General features: G+C 36.9%; 1 protein-coding gene across 1 annotated transcript in view; it reads right to left on the reverse strand.

Moving 5' to 3' along the window:
- Nucleotides 1-21,393, reverse strand: part of nrxn3b (neurexin 3b) — a 346,388-nt gene that overhangs the window by 314,315 nt on the left and 10,680 nt on the right. The window contains 2 exon segments of the mRNA XM_079583552.1: nt 19,117-19,146; nt 20,798-20,815. Of these exon segments, the coding sequence (XP_079439678.1) occupies nt 19,117-19,146; nt 20,798-20,815 (48 nt within the window).

Below are 21,393 nucleotides of genomic sequence, written 5' to 3' on the forward strand. Positions count from 1 at the left end.
TTGAGCTATTAAACGGGTCTCTCCAATTATTAGGAGCTTGTGCTGAAATTATAATGTTTACATAGATTTATTTTTTTCACACAGGTACAGAACGACCTCATAAGAATTTCAAGGACTGATATAAAAAAAATCATGTCAGACAGAAAATCATAGCGTTGCTCTTAGCACACATACCCAACAGCGAAACTAAACACAGAGAAACTAAAATGAAACTCTGTCAAACTAACATAAAACTGTAGACTCAAAATATCTGATTAATAATATGCAAACTGAAAAAACAACAACAACACTGTCTGTAAGCCACTGGATGGGAGGCAGCAGTATTGCACTATTGCAAGCTAGCTTACTTTTAAACAGTCAAGTCAAGTCACCTTTATTTATATACCACTTTTTTACAATGCAGATTGTATCATAGCAGCTTCACAGTGATAACATGAAAATAATACAACAAAGTTTGTTTCTAGAAGAAAATTGCGTCATCGTCCACCTTAAGTAAGGCAGATCAATAAAATTGCTGAATATTAAATGTCTCGAACCAAGCAAGCCAAAGCCAAGGCAACAGTAATGGGGGTGCTGTTGTTAAAAACCTGAGGTAGTAAATAAAAAAGATTGTAGGTTAAAATCTAACAAGAGCTCTCAGCAAGGAGCTTTTCTTGTAAAAAATAAAAGTAAATAATAATTAAATTTACTTAATTACTAAACCTTCAGCCAAAACTACGTATTTTTCTGATTAGGCAAATGTTAGTATTTAGTAGTATTTGTAATTGTAAATACAATTTCTTAATTAAAAAGTATTAAATGTTATCCAAAAAAATATCTACAGAAGAAAGGGTCATACAGGTTTAGAACAACATGAGAGTGAGTCAATAATGACAGAATTTCTGCCTGGCTAACTTATTTAGCATTGGCCGTCATATCTGTTATCAGCAATTAGTTGCAGCTAGCATTATTGACCAAATATACACAAAAAAAAACTCATTTTAAATGACAGTTGTTCAGTACAGTTGTTCATAAAAGCAATTATCAGTTATCTGTATCCACTAAAAGTCCTAATCAATTAATTGTAACTTTCAAAAGTATCTATTTTTAAAAAAACTTGGGTATCATATTAATTAGTGTCTATAACGTTAATATGTGTGTATACCGGTTATCAATATTGGTTAAAATGTCAATATCTGTACTTAGTCTACTACTAAACACAAATGTGAAATAAGAGTAGTTCCCTAAAGTACAGATTTTAATAATTGGCATCATATCCATTATTGACCATTGCAGAAAATGTAAATCCATAATTTGTCATTCGACTATTAGTATCTGACAAAATATCAGTCCATCCAAAGTTATACTACTAAACTGCAAGTAAGAAATTAGTCTATGATACTGCTGTAAAATGACAGCAAAACAGTGTTACTTTCTCACAAAAACAAAGGCTGTATGATTATCATAAAGTCAGACATCAAGCTAAAAAAAGTCTTCAGGCTTGGCTGTAGCTCAGACGCCTGGCATTTGAGCTCAACATCACAGGACCTCTGAAACTTCTCTTAAAGCAAAAACAGACACGGGAACATAATCTACTGAATTATTTCTTGGGATTGTTGTAGCATTCCAGCATCTGGCTAAACTAACATCTAAAGGCAAATTGAAACTGCATCAACAGAAGTCGATCAACACAGACAGTCACCAGGTTACAGAACTTTTAACTTCTCAAACTTTCCAAGACCTGACAAACGATGACTGAAAACAACATTTGAATTGGCCTTAACGCAATTTAAAGGTCAAAAAATATTTGAGGCTTACCCATAAAATAATTCTTCAGAGAACTTTGCTAGAAAACAAACAAACACCCTGGACAAACTGGCAACTAGTTTTATCTGATGTAGTTTGCATTAATGAGATACATTGAGAGATCCCTCACTCCTCTAGTCTGACTGTATTTAGTCCATGGACATTTCTATCAATCATATTTTTTTTATTATGCATGTTTTTTAACCACTAGAGTGGCCAAAAGTTACATAGTGTGCCTTTAAATAATATGTTAAAAAAGAAAACTACCGTAATAGCTATGTAAACCTTTGAAGCCAAAAGATTAAAAATACCAAGTGTGCATACACAGTGAATTTTTGTTTAAAAATTCTGATGAATTATAGAATATCACACAGCAATACACTGCAGAAAATGCTTGATATTTTATGTCAACAATCCATTTGTTCTCCGCAGCATGCTCGGCTAAGAACAATTCAGATGGAAATGTCCGCTGAGTCACGGCCCCTTTTGATAACCTTAAACAGCAGTTTCCAGAGAGGCGACGTCCTTGAGCTCCGACGAACTCTGACGTAGCTCTCTCTCAGCCTCATTCTGCTGTAGCCTCGAGACATGCTCCCCAACATTCCCTCAGATTCATTATTTCATTGGCATAGTAGACTCGATGTTTACTGCTAGTGCTAAAACCTCACAAAAGTGACTTAGGAACTGTTCACACAATTTATGTTCTTTTATCCCAAAAGTGCCAAATTAAACAATAATCAAACAGCATGCAGAGGTTTTTTGGGGAGTTTTTAAAAGCTGGACTGTTTTTAACTTGATGTGTTTAGGTTTGCCGAAATTGGGCTGGCTATGTGTGTGTGTGTGTGGCTGAAGTTAGCAAAATGATGGAAATTGTCTGTAGCACCTTTAAGCTTGTTAAGCCGAGCGCAAATTAAGATAATGTAGATTGTAATTGTGTTTGTAACAACAAACATGATACTTAAGAACTTTGATCATTAGCAATGTCAAGTTAGCAGTATTTGGTAATTCGACAAGGAGATGTATCAATGTCAGGAGGTATTTGCTCTATGTCATGAGAAATGGATTCATACAAATCAAAATCGTGGCATTAGTTGGTATTAAAAATGTGTTAGCATTCAGGAGTGTGTAACATGATATAGTGGATAAACACAGTATTGGATTTGTGCGGAGCCTGGGGTTTGCTAATGAACATCATAACTCCATCAAGGGGAGGAGGTCTAATATGATGCTAATGCCTCCTGACTTACGGCCATGATGAAGTGTGCCAATTACACATGAAGGCCACAACATTGGGAGTGCTGGGATCTCACTGCTGATCTGTGAAATCAGAGTCACACAAGCACACACACAGACACGGTAACACACACATGGGCGCACACAGAGTGTGATAAATGTACAGTTAGCTGTGTAAAGTGTCTGTGTGCTGGTTGAAGGCTCTGCTGAAATGTCACTTCCCAGTCATGGCCTGAGGGCCACTACGTCTGGAGTTGCCATGGAAGCATCGTCATGCTTGAGCAGAATATTGATTAGGTTTAAGAACAGATGTTCACAGACACACACACACATACAAACCACATGGCTATGATCAAAGTAGCATATTTCTGAAGGAAATTCTCTCAAATAAAAATTCGGTACAGAATTAAAAAGCTACATGAACATGGGTGCATGGAAACACTTGATGATTATGGCTTACAGCTTATGAAAACCCCAAATTCAAAATTAGAATATTGTGAAAAGGTTTTCATAGCTGTAAGCCATAATCATCAAAATTATAACAAATAAAGGCTTGAAATATCTCACTTTGCATTTAATGAGTCTATATAATATATTAGTTTCACCTTTTAAGTTGAATTACTGAAATAAATGAACTTTTGCACGATATTCACATTTTTCGAGTTTCATCTGTATGTAATTTTACTGTCAAATGCTGTCAAACGTATGGTTTTTATAATTAAAAACTATGAATTGCCAAGTAAGAAAAAAACGGTTAAAAGACATTTCCAGAAATCCCCGCCTTACACATTTGTAATCAGTAATGTACATTAGTGTGTTTTGTGTTACATTTTAATTAATATTTATTGCTTTCTTTTTATATTTTTATTTTGAATTATTTTAGTGTCATGTGTGTTTGTATGTATGACCCTCCACGATGTGTGATGAAAATCTCTTTTGTGTTGAATTTAGGACAAGTTAGCACAACAATAACACATTAACAGTTTAAAAAAATAGCAAAGTTAAAGCAGGCTCTATTTGACCCTATGAATCACCCGTAGTTCAAGCCAGGGTTGCCAGGTCTATGGTTTCCCAACACCAAACATTATTTGCACTTACCATTCAATAATCACAAAGAGCTTTGTGCTTTGTTACTGTGATAAGAAACGTGATAAGGACTTGATCCGTTGTGGAGCAACTATGCTTGAATCAGAGCTGTTAGGACCAATCAAATTGTCAGGGCGGGCTTTATACGATGATGGACAGATGATCAACAGTAACGTAATCATCCACGTCCCCAAAGAGAGCTTGGGTTAAATCAGAGCCATATTGAGATCTCTATATGGCTCTGGGTTGAATTCGTTTACAACAGAATTGAGATGTGTAGATTCCGCCATCGCGTCTGTTATAGAAGATATCGACGCATTAATTTTAATTGAGGAACAGAGAACCGCGATCAAGGCATTCAACTTACGTCACTTACTCCGTTGCTCTGATTGGTTGTAGGTCTATCCAATTGAGTGCATAGGCATTTTCTTTCCTGGTTCAGTTGAAACACGGCCCAATTATCAAAGCCCAATGGAGCAGTTTCATATTCTGACTAGAATCTGAGTATGACGACGTCAGGCTAGTGTTTGGATGCTCTTAAATGTGAAGTGACGGATCGCTGTAGAGCAGTTCAAGCGGCAGAGAGTCATATTCCACTTTAATACAAGTTAAGGCGAGACACGGCAGGCAAAAACATCGTTTTTTTTTTCACTGGTCAATTTCTTCCAGTTTCTTCTTTCAGACTTGTGGTGAAAAAAAGTCCAAAATACACATTTAGGTCTTTATTTCACTACACTTTGTCTATTTGCGTCTGTAGATTTCTCCGAAATTCAACACAAGTTGGCGTTCTAAATCAACGCGCTGCTCCGCGATCTCTGTGTTCTTCCTTTAATCACGCACATGTCTGAAAAGCTCTCTCTCTTCTGTACAATGCTGTCGGGTCCAAATATGGTCATTTCCTTTTAATCAGCAACCAATCGTGAAAGTAAAATGGGCATTTAACCCTAAAAGCGAAATCTCATTGGCTGATGTCAATTTCTGACAACGTGATTGGTTCATATGCATCACGTGACGCGCTCTGACATTTAGATGTGTGTTTTTGACTGTTTTTCTGCTCAGTTGAAGGCCATAAATGCTGTGTTTATAAGTTTTGATGTGATTTAGGTGGTTTGTATTGTTGTTGCTAATTATTTGATAAGATATTGTGTCAGTAAATTGTTGTTTCTACTAAAAAAGTATGATTTTTTTTACATTACAAATCTTTAAATTCCTTTTTTTTTAAAATGGGTTTTTTGTCATCCTCCAGTAGAAACATCTCAGGCTATGTAGCACCGATGTACACCAAACTCTCCAGTTATACACTTAGCAGTATTCTGAAGATATGTTCAGAGGGATTTGTTAATAAATCATTCCTGGCCTGATTTATGGGACATTTTAATCTCAAAAATATGGCGAAAATCGATTTTTTTTAATGCTATGGACAGTATATTTTGATTTCCTAGGTAATGAAAGCATATATCCTGAAATCCCTCTGAACATCTTTTTTCATCTTGTGTGTAAACAAAATGAAAAAAGAATTTTGCACCTGGCTTTATCATATGTTCAGATCTATCTACCGAAAATATATGCAAAAGTGTGCATATTTAATGAGATAATACCTAATTTGCATAATTAAACATACAAATTTCAAAAACTTGTAATACATTTTTTTTATGAACTTGTGTAAGTAATCAACTGAGGAAGTTTCATGGTGATATATATTATTTTTAAATTGTACCCTATTCACCTGTAGTGTCTCGCCTTAAGCTAAAAAAATGTATTGCATCAAATGTGACTTTTTTATAAAATATAAAATTAGACGTTTATATTTTTGAACTGGGAATTTGAAGAGGGTGCCTTAGCAACCTAGGTGAATATGCAGCGAATATCAAACCTAAAACTAAACTTTACTGTGCTATTAGTCAGCATTTTCGTTGTGAACTTATGTTTGCTTTTTACATTTCGTTGTGTTGTGCACTACTGCGCCAGCATATTAGCAGCATAAAAATATAATATGTAATATTTTGAAGAAAAAAAAACATTATTTGAGGTACTAATGTGTTGGAAAATAGCAATAAATTCATTTTGTAAGGTATTTGTTTATGCTCAGATTGCACATTTGTGGGATAACGAATTAACACCTTATTCATTTGAATAACAGTTTAAATTAATTTTCAGAAAAACAACACAAGTCAAAAAAACGAAACAAAAAAACATGGTTGCCATGCATGATTGTTCTGCGGCATTATTTATGCCATTTGGAATGCACTCCTTGAAATTGTTGTGCACAATTTTCCATAATTCATTGCACTCTGCTGGTGAGCTGTTTTGACCACTTATGTAAATGCAGCGTATAAGCAATGGCTGCCGTTCTCACAAACATCAAAATTGTCACAGTCGCGTTTGTTTGGACTCTTTGTGTTTCATCATCGTCTGCGTTAATCACTCATTTGTTGTCAGAGACACTAATGATTTTCAGTGTGTGGATGTGTTGTATGTTGCTCTGTTCCTGTAGTACCCACTGGATTTATTAAATGTTATCTGATTGCCTTCATCTTCTTCTTCTTCTTCTTCTTCTTGCTCATTACTACAACAACAAGCATGACAAAAATACTTATTTGAAAAAATGAAAACTTCTTGAACGACCTTCAGGACAAGAGGAAAAGGAACATTCCCTATAGCTTACTCAGAGTAACACTGCACTTTATTGTGCAGAATAAGACAGGATGATTAGCTCAGCAAATTTCCACACCACTGCCGCTCTCATTCGAAAAACTAATTATGAAGCTTTGCATTTCTGTCAGGACTCCCACAAGGAGGAACAGTTTGGTTAACAATGACAGGCTTTAATGACAAACTGCTATGATCAGGTTTCTCTGATCCTCTGAGGAGAGCAGGACAATCATGCAGGCATTAAATGTTCAAACACACACAAATAACAAGGAGAAGAAAAAGGATCATGACATAGGAATCCCTTTGTGTCCCTGCATTGCACTGTAAACAAACTATTTAGCTGACGGCAAAAATAGACATAAGATCTAGCCAAATTCTCGCTGAAATGTGTTGTAATTGATCTTTTTAAAGAACTTTATGAATGCAATAGCACTCTTAAAGTCATGCTGATGTACTGAATACCTAGTAGGATATTGCTAAAAGTTGCTGTAAGAGCGAAAATGCCCCTATACCTGACAGATACCACTAAAATAAGTCCATGGGCCCTATCATACACTCGGCGCAATGCAGCCCCAGGCACGATGCGAGTGTTTTTTGCTAGTTTCAGCCTGACGCAGTTATCATTTTCACAGCCTGCGCCACGTTGTTTAAATAGCAAATGCATTTGCACCAATTTAGGCGCCCATGGGCTGGTCTGAAAACGAGGTGGGTTCAGGTGCGTTGCTATTTTGAGGCAACTGAAACAGACTGCGCTTTTGACTAACAAGAACCTGGTCTAAAGTCAATGGCGCAGTATTTTTTTTTCCACAACGCACGTACACTCTGCTTATTACACACACAGCTCAGCAGCAAATTGACTAGCCAAATATTAAAAATAAAAGGATTATAATGTAAAAGATTATTATTGTGTACATAAAGATATGGTGGAATCCGACTTGTCCCGAGATGGTCTGCTTGCACACTTTAACCTCGCACACAAGCAGATACGTTTCCTCTCTGGAGAAGCGTTCAGTTTTTCCGCTTGCAAATTCCGCCAAAAGCGCAACTGGCTTTTAAAGGGAATGGGAAACAGAGTATTGCAAAGTAAACTTCAAATGAGTAAGTAGAAATGACTCAACAAACTATCTGGCCAAGTTAAATTGATAATTCTCTCTTTGTGTGTTAATTGTACAACAAGTTAAGTAGATTTTACTTAATTCCATACACATAGACATTTTATTTTTTTAAGTGCAGAACAATGCATCAATGGCAGTTTTACAATGAAAGACCACTTAGAATAAAGTGGGGCGGGACTAGTAACTTAAGCATGCTGAGGGTTTATAGCTAGCAAGCCTACTAAGAACACATCCTCTGCATAGACCAACTCCATTTACACAGGACATGATCTTGCGTGCTTGTGCTGCATTTTCAATTTTCAAATAAGTATGCCGTTTACAACACGTTTCACTGTTTCTTCAGCATCTCATATACGGTGCACCTTGTTTTAAAGAAGCAGTGTTAAGTTAAATATTGTTCCTCTTTTAATGTGGACTACAGCGGGTCAATGTCAATTTAAAAACAACTGACCAATCATATAAAAGAGGGGGTGGGATAAGGATCCAACTTTTTGCCCAATCTCCATGAAACAAACAAATCCTGTTCCTCATACATATACATGTGTCCTTTGTCTTGAGTTGTTCATGTGTGTTAAAGGTTATGGCAGAGAGGGGAATGTAACATCGTAGAGCAGCACAGGTGGTGATTGGGGTCCAATGAGAGTTCTGCTGTGTGCTGATCAGTATTTGATTATGTTCCCTGAGCAGCAGCACACTGTGGGCCAGTGCCTTCATTAGCATCTCATCTACATAATATCTGAGCCAATGCAAGTGCATTTGCATGCTCTACAGTTCAGCCCTCCTCTCAGGCTTGCCTACTGATATAGTGCATATCTCACATGCTACAAATTGTTGAGGAAATGTAGGCGTATATATAATTTCTCAGGTGTATAAAAACTTCTCGAGTTATTTTCTAAAATAGTAAATATCCTGTTTACAAGTAAATGTTTAATATCTTTATTTGAAAGAGGTTTCCCAGCTTAACAGTTAATCATGCGCCAAAGTCATACCATTGGTTGAGCTAATGCTGTGGCCCGGCTGAGATGCTCAATGAAATTCACTAGCCTATAGTGATGTCTATAGGTTTCAATGTACTATGCAAAAGCTTACAAGAAAATTGATTCAAGTAAATTTGTTGACATTTAGGTATAAAGTGTTTTAAATCTACAATATATGGTGTAAAAACGTCTGAGAGCTACCCTCTCCTGAATTTTCCTATTGGATGACCAGGTACTGCGTGACGTAAGCAGGTACCAGCTCACCACACCCTTGCCTACTGAGAGAAGTGTCTCCGGTGCACGGCAAATCCTCCCAATTGGAGCCTCCAAAGGTGAAGACTGGTCCATGCCATGGTTGAGTCCCATTCAGAGTGAAACGGAATACTTTTACTACACTGGTCAGTGCTGACCACTGGCGGTATGAAAAGATCCCTTCCATGGCGGAAGCTGCTGTCACCTACCATGTCCATCAACTGTGGTCAGATGGTCACAATTTGCCAATCACTGTGGTCAATAGCATTTTGGACAGTGCAGAGTTTTTATCAGAGGGACGTGGAGAAAAAAACTGTGATGACAGATGCGTCTAGTATGGGTTAGTAGTGCACCTAGTGCTCAAAGCGTTTCTACCAAAACTCCACCATGCTTTTGTGCATACGGACAACACGGCGGTTGTAGCATACATAAATCACCACAGCAGGGTGTCAGGCCTTATTCGCTAGTACCGGGGGAATGGGAGCCGCATCCCCAGACGGAACAGAGGATTTGGTACATTTTTGGGCAAGCAGAGGTGCAACCTGCAAATATGGGTTTCCTTCCGGTGAGGTCAGAGAAACTATGCTCATCGTGCTCCAATAGCTGGCTGCTCTTTTAGTAAGAATAAAGTATCTAAGGGATGCTAGATCACATCCTCCGCGTCCATCTACTCTTGTCTACGGGGGATCTGGCTGTAGTGCTGAAAGCTCTCAAAGGCCCAATCTCTATATAGGCCATGGATCCACACCCAAAGTAGCATGCTTGAGTGCTATTGGCTAGTGAAATTTACTGCCGTGACTCAATAGGGTTTCATTAATTCTAGTAGAAAGCCGTTTCCCTTAGCATCTGCTACTGAGGCAATATCTTGAGTAACCAAAGACGTTTTCACACGTTTCGGGGGAATAAACAGTACAGAACATTTTTGTAAAAACAAAATTACACATTTACAATTTATCTCCTTTAAAGTCCCCCTGTAGTCAATAATTTGATCCCTTAAAAAATCATCTTTGATCACCAAAATGATATATTTAAATGTTTTTTTACTGTAAAACAAACTACTCATGCCTTAAATTAGCTTGAATGTAACTCTACACTCTTGCCTCATTAAGTATATGAGGTTCTATGAATATGCAAATCAGCCCGCCTCCACTCACTCACACCAGCTCAGAGATTCACTCGTTGACGATCACGCGTTGATCTGATTGATTACAAGGTAGTTTGTAACGTCAGAAAAATCAGCGATTTCAGCGTTTTTTGAGACTCACTGAGAGCGTCTTTGGCTCACTGCAGTTTTAAGGAGAAAATACTCAGCAATGGTGTTGACATGAATTTTCACATGGTTTGTCTTAAAGGGGTGATGAACTGAGAAATAAAAATGTCCTTGAGTTTTTGACATATAGGTCTATATACAGGTGCTGGTCATATAATTAGAATATCATCAAAAAGTTGATTTATTTCAAGAATTCAACTTAACAGGTGAAACTAATATATTATATAGACTCATTACATGCAAAGTGAGATATTTCAAGCCTTTATTTGTTATAATTTTGATGATTATGGCTTACAGCTTAAGAAACCCACAAAATCAAAATCCCAGAAAATTAGTATATTACATGAAATCACACAGTAATTACACAGTAATACCATAGTCATTGAACCAGGTTTTGGTTCTTTTGGCAGTGTGGGCAGGTGCAAATCCTGCTGGAAAATGAAGGAAGCATGAAGTGCTCTGAACATGTCCTGGTAGACAGCTGCGTTGATTCTGGATTTAATAAAGCACAGTGGACCAAAGTCCTCTTTTCTGATGAAAGCATATTTTGCATCTCATTTGGAAATCAAGGTCCCAGAGTCTGGAGGAAGAGAGGAGAGGCACAGAATCCACGTTGCTTGAAGTCCAGTGTAAAGTTTCCACAGTCAGTGATGGTTTGGGGTGCCATGTCATCTGCTGGTGTTGGTCCACTGTGTTTTCTGAGGTTCAAGGTCAGCGCAGCCGTCTACCAGGAAGTTTTAGAGCACTTCATGCTTCCTGCTACTGACCAACTTTATGGAGATGCAGGACTTTCCAACAGGACTTGACACCTGCACACAGTGCCAAAGCTACCAGTACCTGGTTTAAAGACCATGGTATCCCTGTTCCTTAACTCGCCTGACCTTAACCCTATAGAAAATCTATGGGGTTTGTGAAGAGAAAGATGTGATGCGCCAGACCCAACAATGCAGAAGAGCTGAAGGCCACTATCAGAGCAACCTGGGCTCTCATAACACCTGAGCAGTGCCACAGACTGATCGACTCCACGCTGCATTGCTGCAGTAATTCAGGCAAAAGGAGCCGCAACTAAGTATTGAGTGCTGTACATGCTCATCCTTTTCATGTTCATACTTTTCAGTTGGCCAGCATTTCTAAAAATCCTTATTTTGTATTGGTCTTAAGTAATATTCAAATTTTCTGAGATACTGAATTTGGGATTTTCATTAGTTGTCAGTTATAATCATCAAAATTAAAAGAAATAAACATTTGAAATATATCAGTCTGTGTGTAATTAATTAATATAATATACAAGTTTCACTTTTTGAATGGAATTACTGAATTAAATCAACTTTTTCATGATATTCTAATTATATGACCAGCAGCTGTACTATAAGAATATCCTGTAAGTTTCAGAACTGAAAACTTCCTTCACTCTAAAAAATGCTGGGTTGTTTCAACCCAATTTTGGGTAAAATATGGACAAACCCAAATGTTGGGTTAAAAATGTAATGTAAAAATTTAACCCAATGGCTGGGTTTGTCCATATTTTACCCAAAATTGGGTTGAAACAACCCAGCATTTTTTAGAGTGTTGTTAGTCCATTAAAAGCTTTTATTGACACCATACACAGCGAACGACAGGTTTTTCAAAGTGGGGATCTATGACGTCAAAGGGTATCAAACACCGCCTCCGCAGAAGAAGATCAACACTTCCTGTTTAGCCCCGCCCACCGATTCGCGCATTACATGAAACTCATTATAATATGCAAAACTGTTATCCAATCATAGCAGTGGCGTTTACTTCCAAGTCTTCAATGTGGCACGCCCATAAAAACCATAAAAGGTCAGGAGCTAGGCTCAAAACTAGGGTAGAAAATAGCCTATTACTTATTCATTTTTATGTTTTTTTTATGTCAAAACCAAGCAAACGTCATAATTTCACCTCAGACAACAATATATAAAAAAATATAAAAAGCCAGTTCATGACCCCTTTAAAGCATATTAAAAACACCACATAGACATATAAACAACATTAAAAGCTTTATTTTCACCACAGGGGGACTTTAAGACAAACCACCAAACCATGATTTTTTACTTGCTAGTCGATGGCACACTTTGAATGTTATCTAATGAAATCACTAAGAGAAAACAAATGCACCAGGAAAAAAAATACTGAGGGAGAAAAGGGGAAAAGGATGAAAAGTAAAATTCGACTGATAGTTGACTGATGTTAAAGAGATGTTCATGAGAGGGAGGAAGTGCATTAGCTGAGTGAACGAGAAATCAATAACTGGAGAAATCCCAGTGCTGGACAAGACAGTGACTGAGCAGAGAATGGGGATGAGATGAGATGAGGAACAAGAGAGGAGTCTGACTGAAAAATGAGTGCCAGAGAGACCAAAAGTGAAGTAGGAGGAGCTGATGCCAGAAGAACTATTAAGAGAGAATTGGTTTTCTAAATGACGTCTTTGTTACAATTATTACCAGAGAACATCTGTGGTTTCATGCACTGATTTGGATAGGACTGGGATCTTTGTAGTTTTTACTGATTAGAGTGTTATTTGTCTGGATCTCGTGTTACAGTATGCTCTGGATTTGTGCATCAGAAACCCACTGAGCCATCATCACGTTGAGGACACCACTCCATCTGATCCATTCTGACCAGTGTCTATGATGGGAAACTACTTCAGTTTGATGTGCTTGATGTGTTGCCATGTGACTTGACGCTACACTCAACTAGAAATACAACACAAACTAAACTCAAACAACCCCATCAGACGAGGCTAAGTTAAAATAGTGCAATTAAATATTCAATATGTGAATAATGTACAAATACAATTTTTGTGTGGTTTATGAATGTCTGTAATGTTACAGGTTGCTAAAGGCATGTTGTGTGTCTGAGTGCTAGCCATGTTACATAAGCACTGATGCACACTAGAGCAATGAGACAGAGATGAGTTTAGTTCATGTCCACAGGGACAAAAGTCACTGCTGAAAAAATTAACATATGGAAAAACATAATGGCTTACTACACCCCATATGAGAACACTGATAAAACATGCTATATACGATGGAATATACTATATACATACACACACTATACTTTACTAGGGATATCAAAACTTAATTCAATCATAGGTCTGTATTTATAAAAAAGTGAGAGAAAGAAACCAATACCAGTCACTTTACAGAACCGAATCTGTTCTATAATTAAGTGCAGTCACTGCATTAAAGCCATCTGCTGTTTGAGTTAAATCCTGTAAAAGTAATTATGAAATCTGCAACTCTGAACCTTTCATTGAATATTTGATACTTTTGTTAGATACCTAATAAACTTTAAACAAATTTGTATCTTTATGCTAGTGCTTCATGTTTCCACTTATTGTATTTTTTTCTTTTCACTTTATTACTGAATATTAACTTAAAAAGAGATTTGATTTAAAAATAATTACAGCAAAACTAAAAGTTTTACAGTTTTTACAGCAAAGTAAAAAAAAGATAGAAGAGAAGAGAGTTCAGAGGCTGAAATTCCTGAAATACACGGCACAGTTTTTATTTTATTTAATTTGATATTATTTGTATAAATAGAATTTCAGTGTTTTTTGTATTCAACCCTAATATATATTATACACTGTATACACAGCGCTGTAAATAATCGATAATCAAAATAATCGAAAATGAATTTGATTATCAATTAATTGTGTGAGGTCTTTGGAAAATGTCCGCCAGTTTGCATTGTTTGGAAGACAACATTGGGCAGGATGTGGAATAATATTTTATTTTATATGAAATAAAACACAGAAAATAAAAAATGGGCTTATCAAATAAATAATTGTCAGTTTAATTGATTATCAAAACAATCATTGCAGCCCAGTATACTAAACTGTATTTTACTATACAGTACATGGTTTACTACACACTGTCGACTATACACTATGTACTATTTATGCAGTACTATAGTAGTACTGTAAACTGCACACTATATACTATGGTATACCATGTTGTTACAAGGTGATTCAGAGGTCTGTTGTCTTTTGGGACATACGGGTTTGAAGTGTGTGCATGTGCATGCATCTAATGTATCACAGTCCTAAGAGATGGGGATTTTCGGATGAATCCACCCAGAAATCTACAGCACTGAAATATACAGAGACGAAGAGAGAGAGAAAATGAGAAAGTCTTTGTTCAGAGGCAGAATTTTCAGGGGATAATTAGTAAGAGCGAGCGCTGAGGACTGGGGCCGAAGAGTGAAACTCTAAAGCTTCAAGCAGAGATTATCTAAACCAGAGCTGAACTTCTCCTGACTCTTCTAATCACTCCTCAAAGACGGCTAGTCGCATAGCATATCTCTCACGCTGCAGTAGCCAGCTAACCCACCCAGCCCCAGTCACTTCAGACTTTAGTCCAGTCTTGTGCAGGCTCTAGATTAGCTCTGAGCAGAAGCCGTTCAGATGACCTTCAGCCACCAGTAATTTCATCATCCCCAGCACCAGCACACAGATCCTCAGCCATTAGCCTAAGCTAATAACTTCTTCTCATCTCACTAAAACATAAGTAGAGGGTTGGTGAAGTGCTGATTTCATTTCCCTCCTCCAGTACATGAAAGAAAACTGTTACGATTAGCTGTCTCTTCCATTATCCGCTATGTGTGGGGTTGCTAGCAAAGTATAATTTGTTCATTTATGTAAATGTTTAGGCCTGTTTATCATTTTTATTAAAAGTAAGTGTATAGAGAGGACATGAAATGTGTCTAGTGTCAGAATAACTTCAGGGTTGTCTACACTTAACGTGTCAAAGCCGTGTGTCATCTCACAATGTTGACTAGACAATCAGATGTAAGCTTGTATTGTAGGCTACTTAAAATGTAAAATTAAAATAAAACCTTTGAAAAGGCAACCCTACTTTATTTTCAACAGTAATCCATTGGCAAACTATTAGAACAGGAAAATAATTTCACAAATAACCGTAATATTGGTAACTGTGTAAATTTAGGGCATCAGAACTTCTAGCATATTCTAGTATTTTGGCTAAATTAAAAGCACAATTAATAACAATAGAAGTTCTGATGCCCTAAATTTACAAAAAATGTTTAGTTATATAGTAATAAAAATATAATAGTAAATAAAATAATAGCTAATAAAATAGTTAAATTATTAGTCATTAGCCAAAAAAATAACTGAATAGCACAATTTCAAAAAGTTTCTATTTGATTGATTAAATTATTTTGCATTTGTTTCTAATCGCATTAAATCCTTATTTCAGTTTTCACATGGAGATAATGTAGAAAACTGTAGAAATCTGTCGATTTTAAAGGGGAAATTGTAGTCTTGTTTTGTATTGTGCAGACACAACAACTATGCTACAAGAATTTGCTCAAATCACAAGGTCAACAACAGCAAAGAGATCCAACAGGTCGGTTTATATGAAAGATTCTGTCTCAGCATCTCTGGTTTTAAAGCATAAATATGCGGTGGTGTTGAAATGCACTCGACCTGTCCCTGGAGTCACTGACTCAGCCCAAAACACAAGCCCTCTCTGAATGATAGACCGAACATCTTCAAATTCCAGCCTGTTCATGCACTCAGCAACACGACAACCTCAGACACACTAGACACTGCAACATTATACGCCTCAGAAATGGAAAGTATTATTTAAATGAGAAGGTCAGACACCACCAATACATCTCCGTATCATCGTGAATTATACGATTAATCTGTTTTGACCGCAAAAATGGTTTCATAATCAGCACTGATAGCTGGGCTGTCTGGACAAGAAGATCCCAGATCCCAAAAGCTCACAAACTTAACTATTAAAATCTGCAGAAGGTAATGCTTATCAGCGGTAGCTAATAATAAGGGTTACTGATATAATAAGGAACGCATGCAATACCTTTGTTTCTGCCTACATAGGGGTTGGTTGAAGAGGTTCCACAGAGACAAACAGGAAGGGAGATGTCAACAAGAAGGACAGTGGGAAAGAGAGAGACAGGGACAGTAAATTGGAGGATGACAGTTCGGCACATATACATATTCAGGACAGATTCACATGCGCTTCAGAATAATGTGAGCATGCAAACTGCAGTTTCTGACTTGAATTCCCTGTACTACAGAATTAATACAAACATAATTGTTACCCCATCCATATCACTTGAACAAAGGTGAAAAAAAAACGTAGTATTACTCAAACTAACAGATGCTCAGGGACAGAGTTTGCCACTATTATGTATTTCTGGTCTGGAAGACAGGCATATGTTGATTCATATATTCATCTGTATCTTTCTCCATAAGGACTGACCTATTCTATGTCCAGTTCAAAGGCTTTAATGTCAGGACACGAGTGCTTGAATGAAGGATATGAAACGGGTTCATGTCTGTGTGGCTGTCCATCTCCACCATAGGCAAGATGCACCCAAGAGAATTGTACAATTCAGTGCCAAGTGACCTAAATTAGTGTGAATACCCTTATTTTATGAAGTATACTTGAGTAAAGTTCAATTATCTCTAAACTAATATCAATGTACTAGTAGTGAACTTGTAAGTGTACCATTTCAATACTGCTTGGGACTAAATTGGCCCACTTTTTAAAAGTATATATAAGAGTAACAGCAGGGGCGCAACTACCCAGTGTCAGAGGGGGATGCAGCAACAAATAAAAAATTCAAACCTCTTTTAGTTACAGTGTCTGTCTACATTACACTACTACATAATAATAGTTATAATATTAATCCCATAATAGTAATAGCCATATATTGTAAAACAAATGCACTGGAAAATAAACGAAACTAATTAGTAATTAGTTTGTACTAATTTCTATACTTCACATTAAAGATGTGATTGGGCCAGCCCAGTGTCAATCAAGAAAAGAACCAATGGGCCACTGATCTACGTGTTTCATGAAAAATGTCAGAAAAAAACTAACGCTGACTTTTTTTTTGACCAATGGATTACACCGGCACTAACCCAGCGCCGCCAATTAAGCAAAAAACAAACAAACAAAAAACGAATGGGCCGCCGATGTATGAGTTTTATGGGCCGTTAAGACAAAGACAAAAAAAAAAGTATTAGATGTATCGGCCCAAAAAGCACCGGGAATCTCCCGGTAGTCCCGATGGCCAGTAGCCTACATGCGTGGACGTCACACTTTAAATCCTACCTGGTCACCATCCACTTATTTAGCTGCTGGCGCAACATGCCATCTCTTTTATCCCTCTTTCTTTTTCTATTTTTAGCACCGACAGGTTTTTTACTTTATCCAATTTTTTGATGACAACTCACTCGCTGAGCGCTCACGACGCCCCTGCCCACTCGCGATATTATTCCCCCCCCCCCCCCCCCCCCCTCGTGATATTAACCCCCCTCTTCTATGTCAAAATTCTATAATGGAATCTATGAGGGCGCCTACTCTAGCCTGTTAGTCCTCTAAAAGGTTATATAACATTGAGGAAAGGCAGAAATTATTTAGAAACGCACAACAGCAGCTACATATAGAAAATACCCCAAAAATATATGTAATTTTTTTTTTTTACCATTGCTTTGGCACCCCCTCTGGTGATGCGCCCCTATGCGCCGCACATAACGCATACCCACTTTTTGCACCACTGAGTAACAGTAGTAAAATTTAAGTGCACAATTTGCTCACTACGTTTCTCATTTGCACTGCAAATGTACTACAAGTGAACTCAAAATTATACTAGTAGTTTACTATTTTAATACGTTTAGTAGGGGAGAGCCGGGACAGTTGAAACACTTTTCAGAGAAAAGTTGGTTTCTAAGATAAGGTTACAGATAGATATATGTAATCTTTCTAATAGGCTATTTTGACGAAGACAGAAAAATCCATTTACAATTAATTTTCTTACATTTCTTCCTTGAGTCATGTTGCGTGTTTGCTAGTTGAATAGCCTGTTATTATGAAGAAAATTCGTTTTCCTATGACCAGGTTTAACACTTGTTTCAACCGTCCCGACAGCGCTTCCTGCCAGTTAAACCTGTTTTGCCCTTAAACTAAAAAACTCTGATAATACACAATTAAGGGTGTGTTGTTGTACTAATACACCTTCCGTATTATCATTACAATGGCACATGAAACAATAAATACAACTTGTCAGTAAAAAAAAAAAGTGCACGAAAGAATTCACTAATATACCTCTAATATCACTTAAATAATAATATAATGTTTATACAAACTATAATATATTGAGGTTGACCTTCACATGTTGACAACCAACTTTTTCTGAACCTTCTTTCACTATTTAAAAGTCCGGGACAAAACCATCACAGCAGATCACCACAAATTTATTGAAAAATCTTTCAAACTATTTAAAATGAGTCATTCTATTAATATTCCCTTTTGCTTCCTTTCAGCACTGTTCATTCAGAGAAGAGCTGTTCTGTTTAACTCAGGAATATATTATTTATAGCTGCATAGTAATTCTGCCAGTCTATGAATGATATCTAAGTAATATGGAGGGCAGATCAGTGATTGTACATTATGGGTCAGTTGGCACAGCAGTAGTCGAACGTAAGAGAGAGAATGTAACTTTCTATAACATCATAGGGGGAGTCAAACCTGAGCAAACTTCACTCGTAACCTGTCAGTTCACCGCAGTATCACAGAGAGAAATTACATAATTCGCCAAGAGGACAATAATCATGCAGTGTCACGAGGGCAGAGCCAATCATAAAGCAGCATGCATGTGCAAGAGAAGTCGCAACAAAAATGTAAACACGTTGGAAACTGTGCAATGAGAGAATTAAGACAGAGCATACCTTGTGGAGACTTCACCATATGCGCGAACCCTTGGGGAAGACAATGAGCGTGATAGACAGAGAAAGAGAGAAAACTTGAGAACACCAATACCAATACTGTTCAGGTATTGAGACCACTCATAGTTTGCTGACAGACAAACCATGGCTTTCACACTAAAGCTGAAGCTTTCTGCAATTAAAAAAAGCTTCATTCAGAAAAGAAATTGACAATAACATTTCTAACTCCCTAATCCAGAACATATGTGCTAATAATTAGGGCTGTCAATTCATTTAGTACAATTACATGTGTGTACAAGTCTGCAAAATGTATTTGATCAAAAATACATAAATGATTACTGCATTATTACAATTGTAAAACAGCTGTATAATATGTTTTAAAATGTAATTTAGTCCTGTGATGACAAAGCTGAATTCTTAGCAGCCATCACTCCAGTCCTCAGTGTCACATGATCCTTCTAATATCGTCATAATCAATCTAATATGCTGAGCTTGTAACAATTCTTATTATCAATGTTGAAAACAGTTGTGCCAAAAGATCTTGCTAGCAGTTCACAGACTTCCTTAACAGTAGAAGACTGAAGTGCCATGCCAATCGTCGTTCTTGACGCTAAGGGCCTAAATTAATGAATGCTTCATATTAATGTGGAAACTTTGATACATTTTTTCAGGATTCTTTGACTTTTTTGTAATACATTTAAAGGGCTTTCCTGTCACTTTTCAAACATTTAAAAATGTAATACAAAACCCTACTATCCCAAAATTAATTAAACAACATCATGTAATCAATTTGATTATGTTTTATATAATTGACAGCCCTAATAGTAATACGTTATTGTAATATTTAAGCAGATTGTGTAATTTGACGATTTCACACATAAAGCCTTTGCCAGAAATTTAAATGTTAAAATATTCATTTATATTGAAATATTTTGCCAGCTTTGAGGGTTTTCCGACTTTTCAATCACATATTTCTGCTGAAAAATGTTTTTACTTTTATCATGTCAATTAATTTAGCCACAAAATTCAGCAAACTTGTGCATTCAGCTCCAAATAAATTGTGCACTCCCATCTTTCTAGTAGAAATAGGGGTGTTGACGATTATTAATAGAAAATGAATTAATTGTTTTAAATACTCTGGTGGATTGCTAGAAAGCATGCATAGCTTATGCTAAACGCCGTCACCTCCACGACAAACAGCCTTTGCTTGTAAAAATGGAATGAGCTCAACTTAATGAGGTGTGGGAGTATTTCACTACAAACAAGGATTATGTTCACTGCCAGCACTGTGATAGTGTGCCGAAGTACAACATGACAACAAACACTATGATCGTCTGTCAGGAGAACTGCAAGCCGGGAGGAAATGACCAGTGTTTGACACTGTACAGTTCACACAAGCAAGTTTTAATTCAGTGTAATGCTGTTTTTTTATTGTTATTAATGGTAATACATTAACATATTTATTAAATAAATGCATTGAAACAGCTTACTGATTTTTTTTAAATTAACTGTGTGCTAGGGTATGTGGGGTACGTGCACAAGGTATTTGGAGTCCTATTTTATGGCTTCATGTGTGAAAGTGTCTATTAAGTGAATGGAACATTATTTTAATTCTCTGTATCTGACTTTTAGCTTGTAGTTTATACAGTATGTGATGTGTTTTCACAGCCTAAGACTCACTTACCAGGAGTTTTGTTGACAGCTTTTGAGAAGATGGCACAAAGGGGAAGGAAGACAGAGAAAGTTCAACTGTTAGACACACTTTTGACTTTGCATGGAGGCTGTCATGCAAAACTTTCATTTTTTAGCTATAAACAGTTTGTCATGCAAGGGATCAGGACTGTCCCTTGCATGCCTATTACAAAAACAATCCTGTGGAAGAAAAAGTCCATAATATCTGTTCCATTTTCTGAGAAACAGATTGACATTATTGTTTCAAATCACTCCATCACATTGAGAATATCGCTGCAGAGATATTGTATAGTGTCCAGAATGCCACAGCGTTCCTCACATACACTGGATGAGGCCATAAATCCAAGCAGGTTACTAACCAGCTGTCCGATGCGGACCATGTGGATTTACGAGGTTGTGAGGTTTGTGGATTTCAGGACACGCTGTGGACACAAAGAATTACTCTCACTGAAGACTCATATGTGAATAGCTATCCAAGTAAATCATCCAAAGTTGTTTTATGTTTCTAAATAAACCAGTTTAAATGAATGCACACTGATTGCATGAGGAGAACAGCACAGTTCAACCAAATAATTACATATACTGTAA

The sequence above is a fragment of the Phoxinus phoxinus genome, assembly GCF_949152265.1.
Source record: "Phoxinus phoxinus genome assembly, chromosome: 16".
NCBI lineage: Eukaryota > Metazoa > Chordata > Actinopteri > Cypriniformes > Leuciscidae > Phoxinus > Phoxinus phoxinus.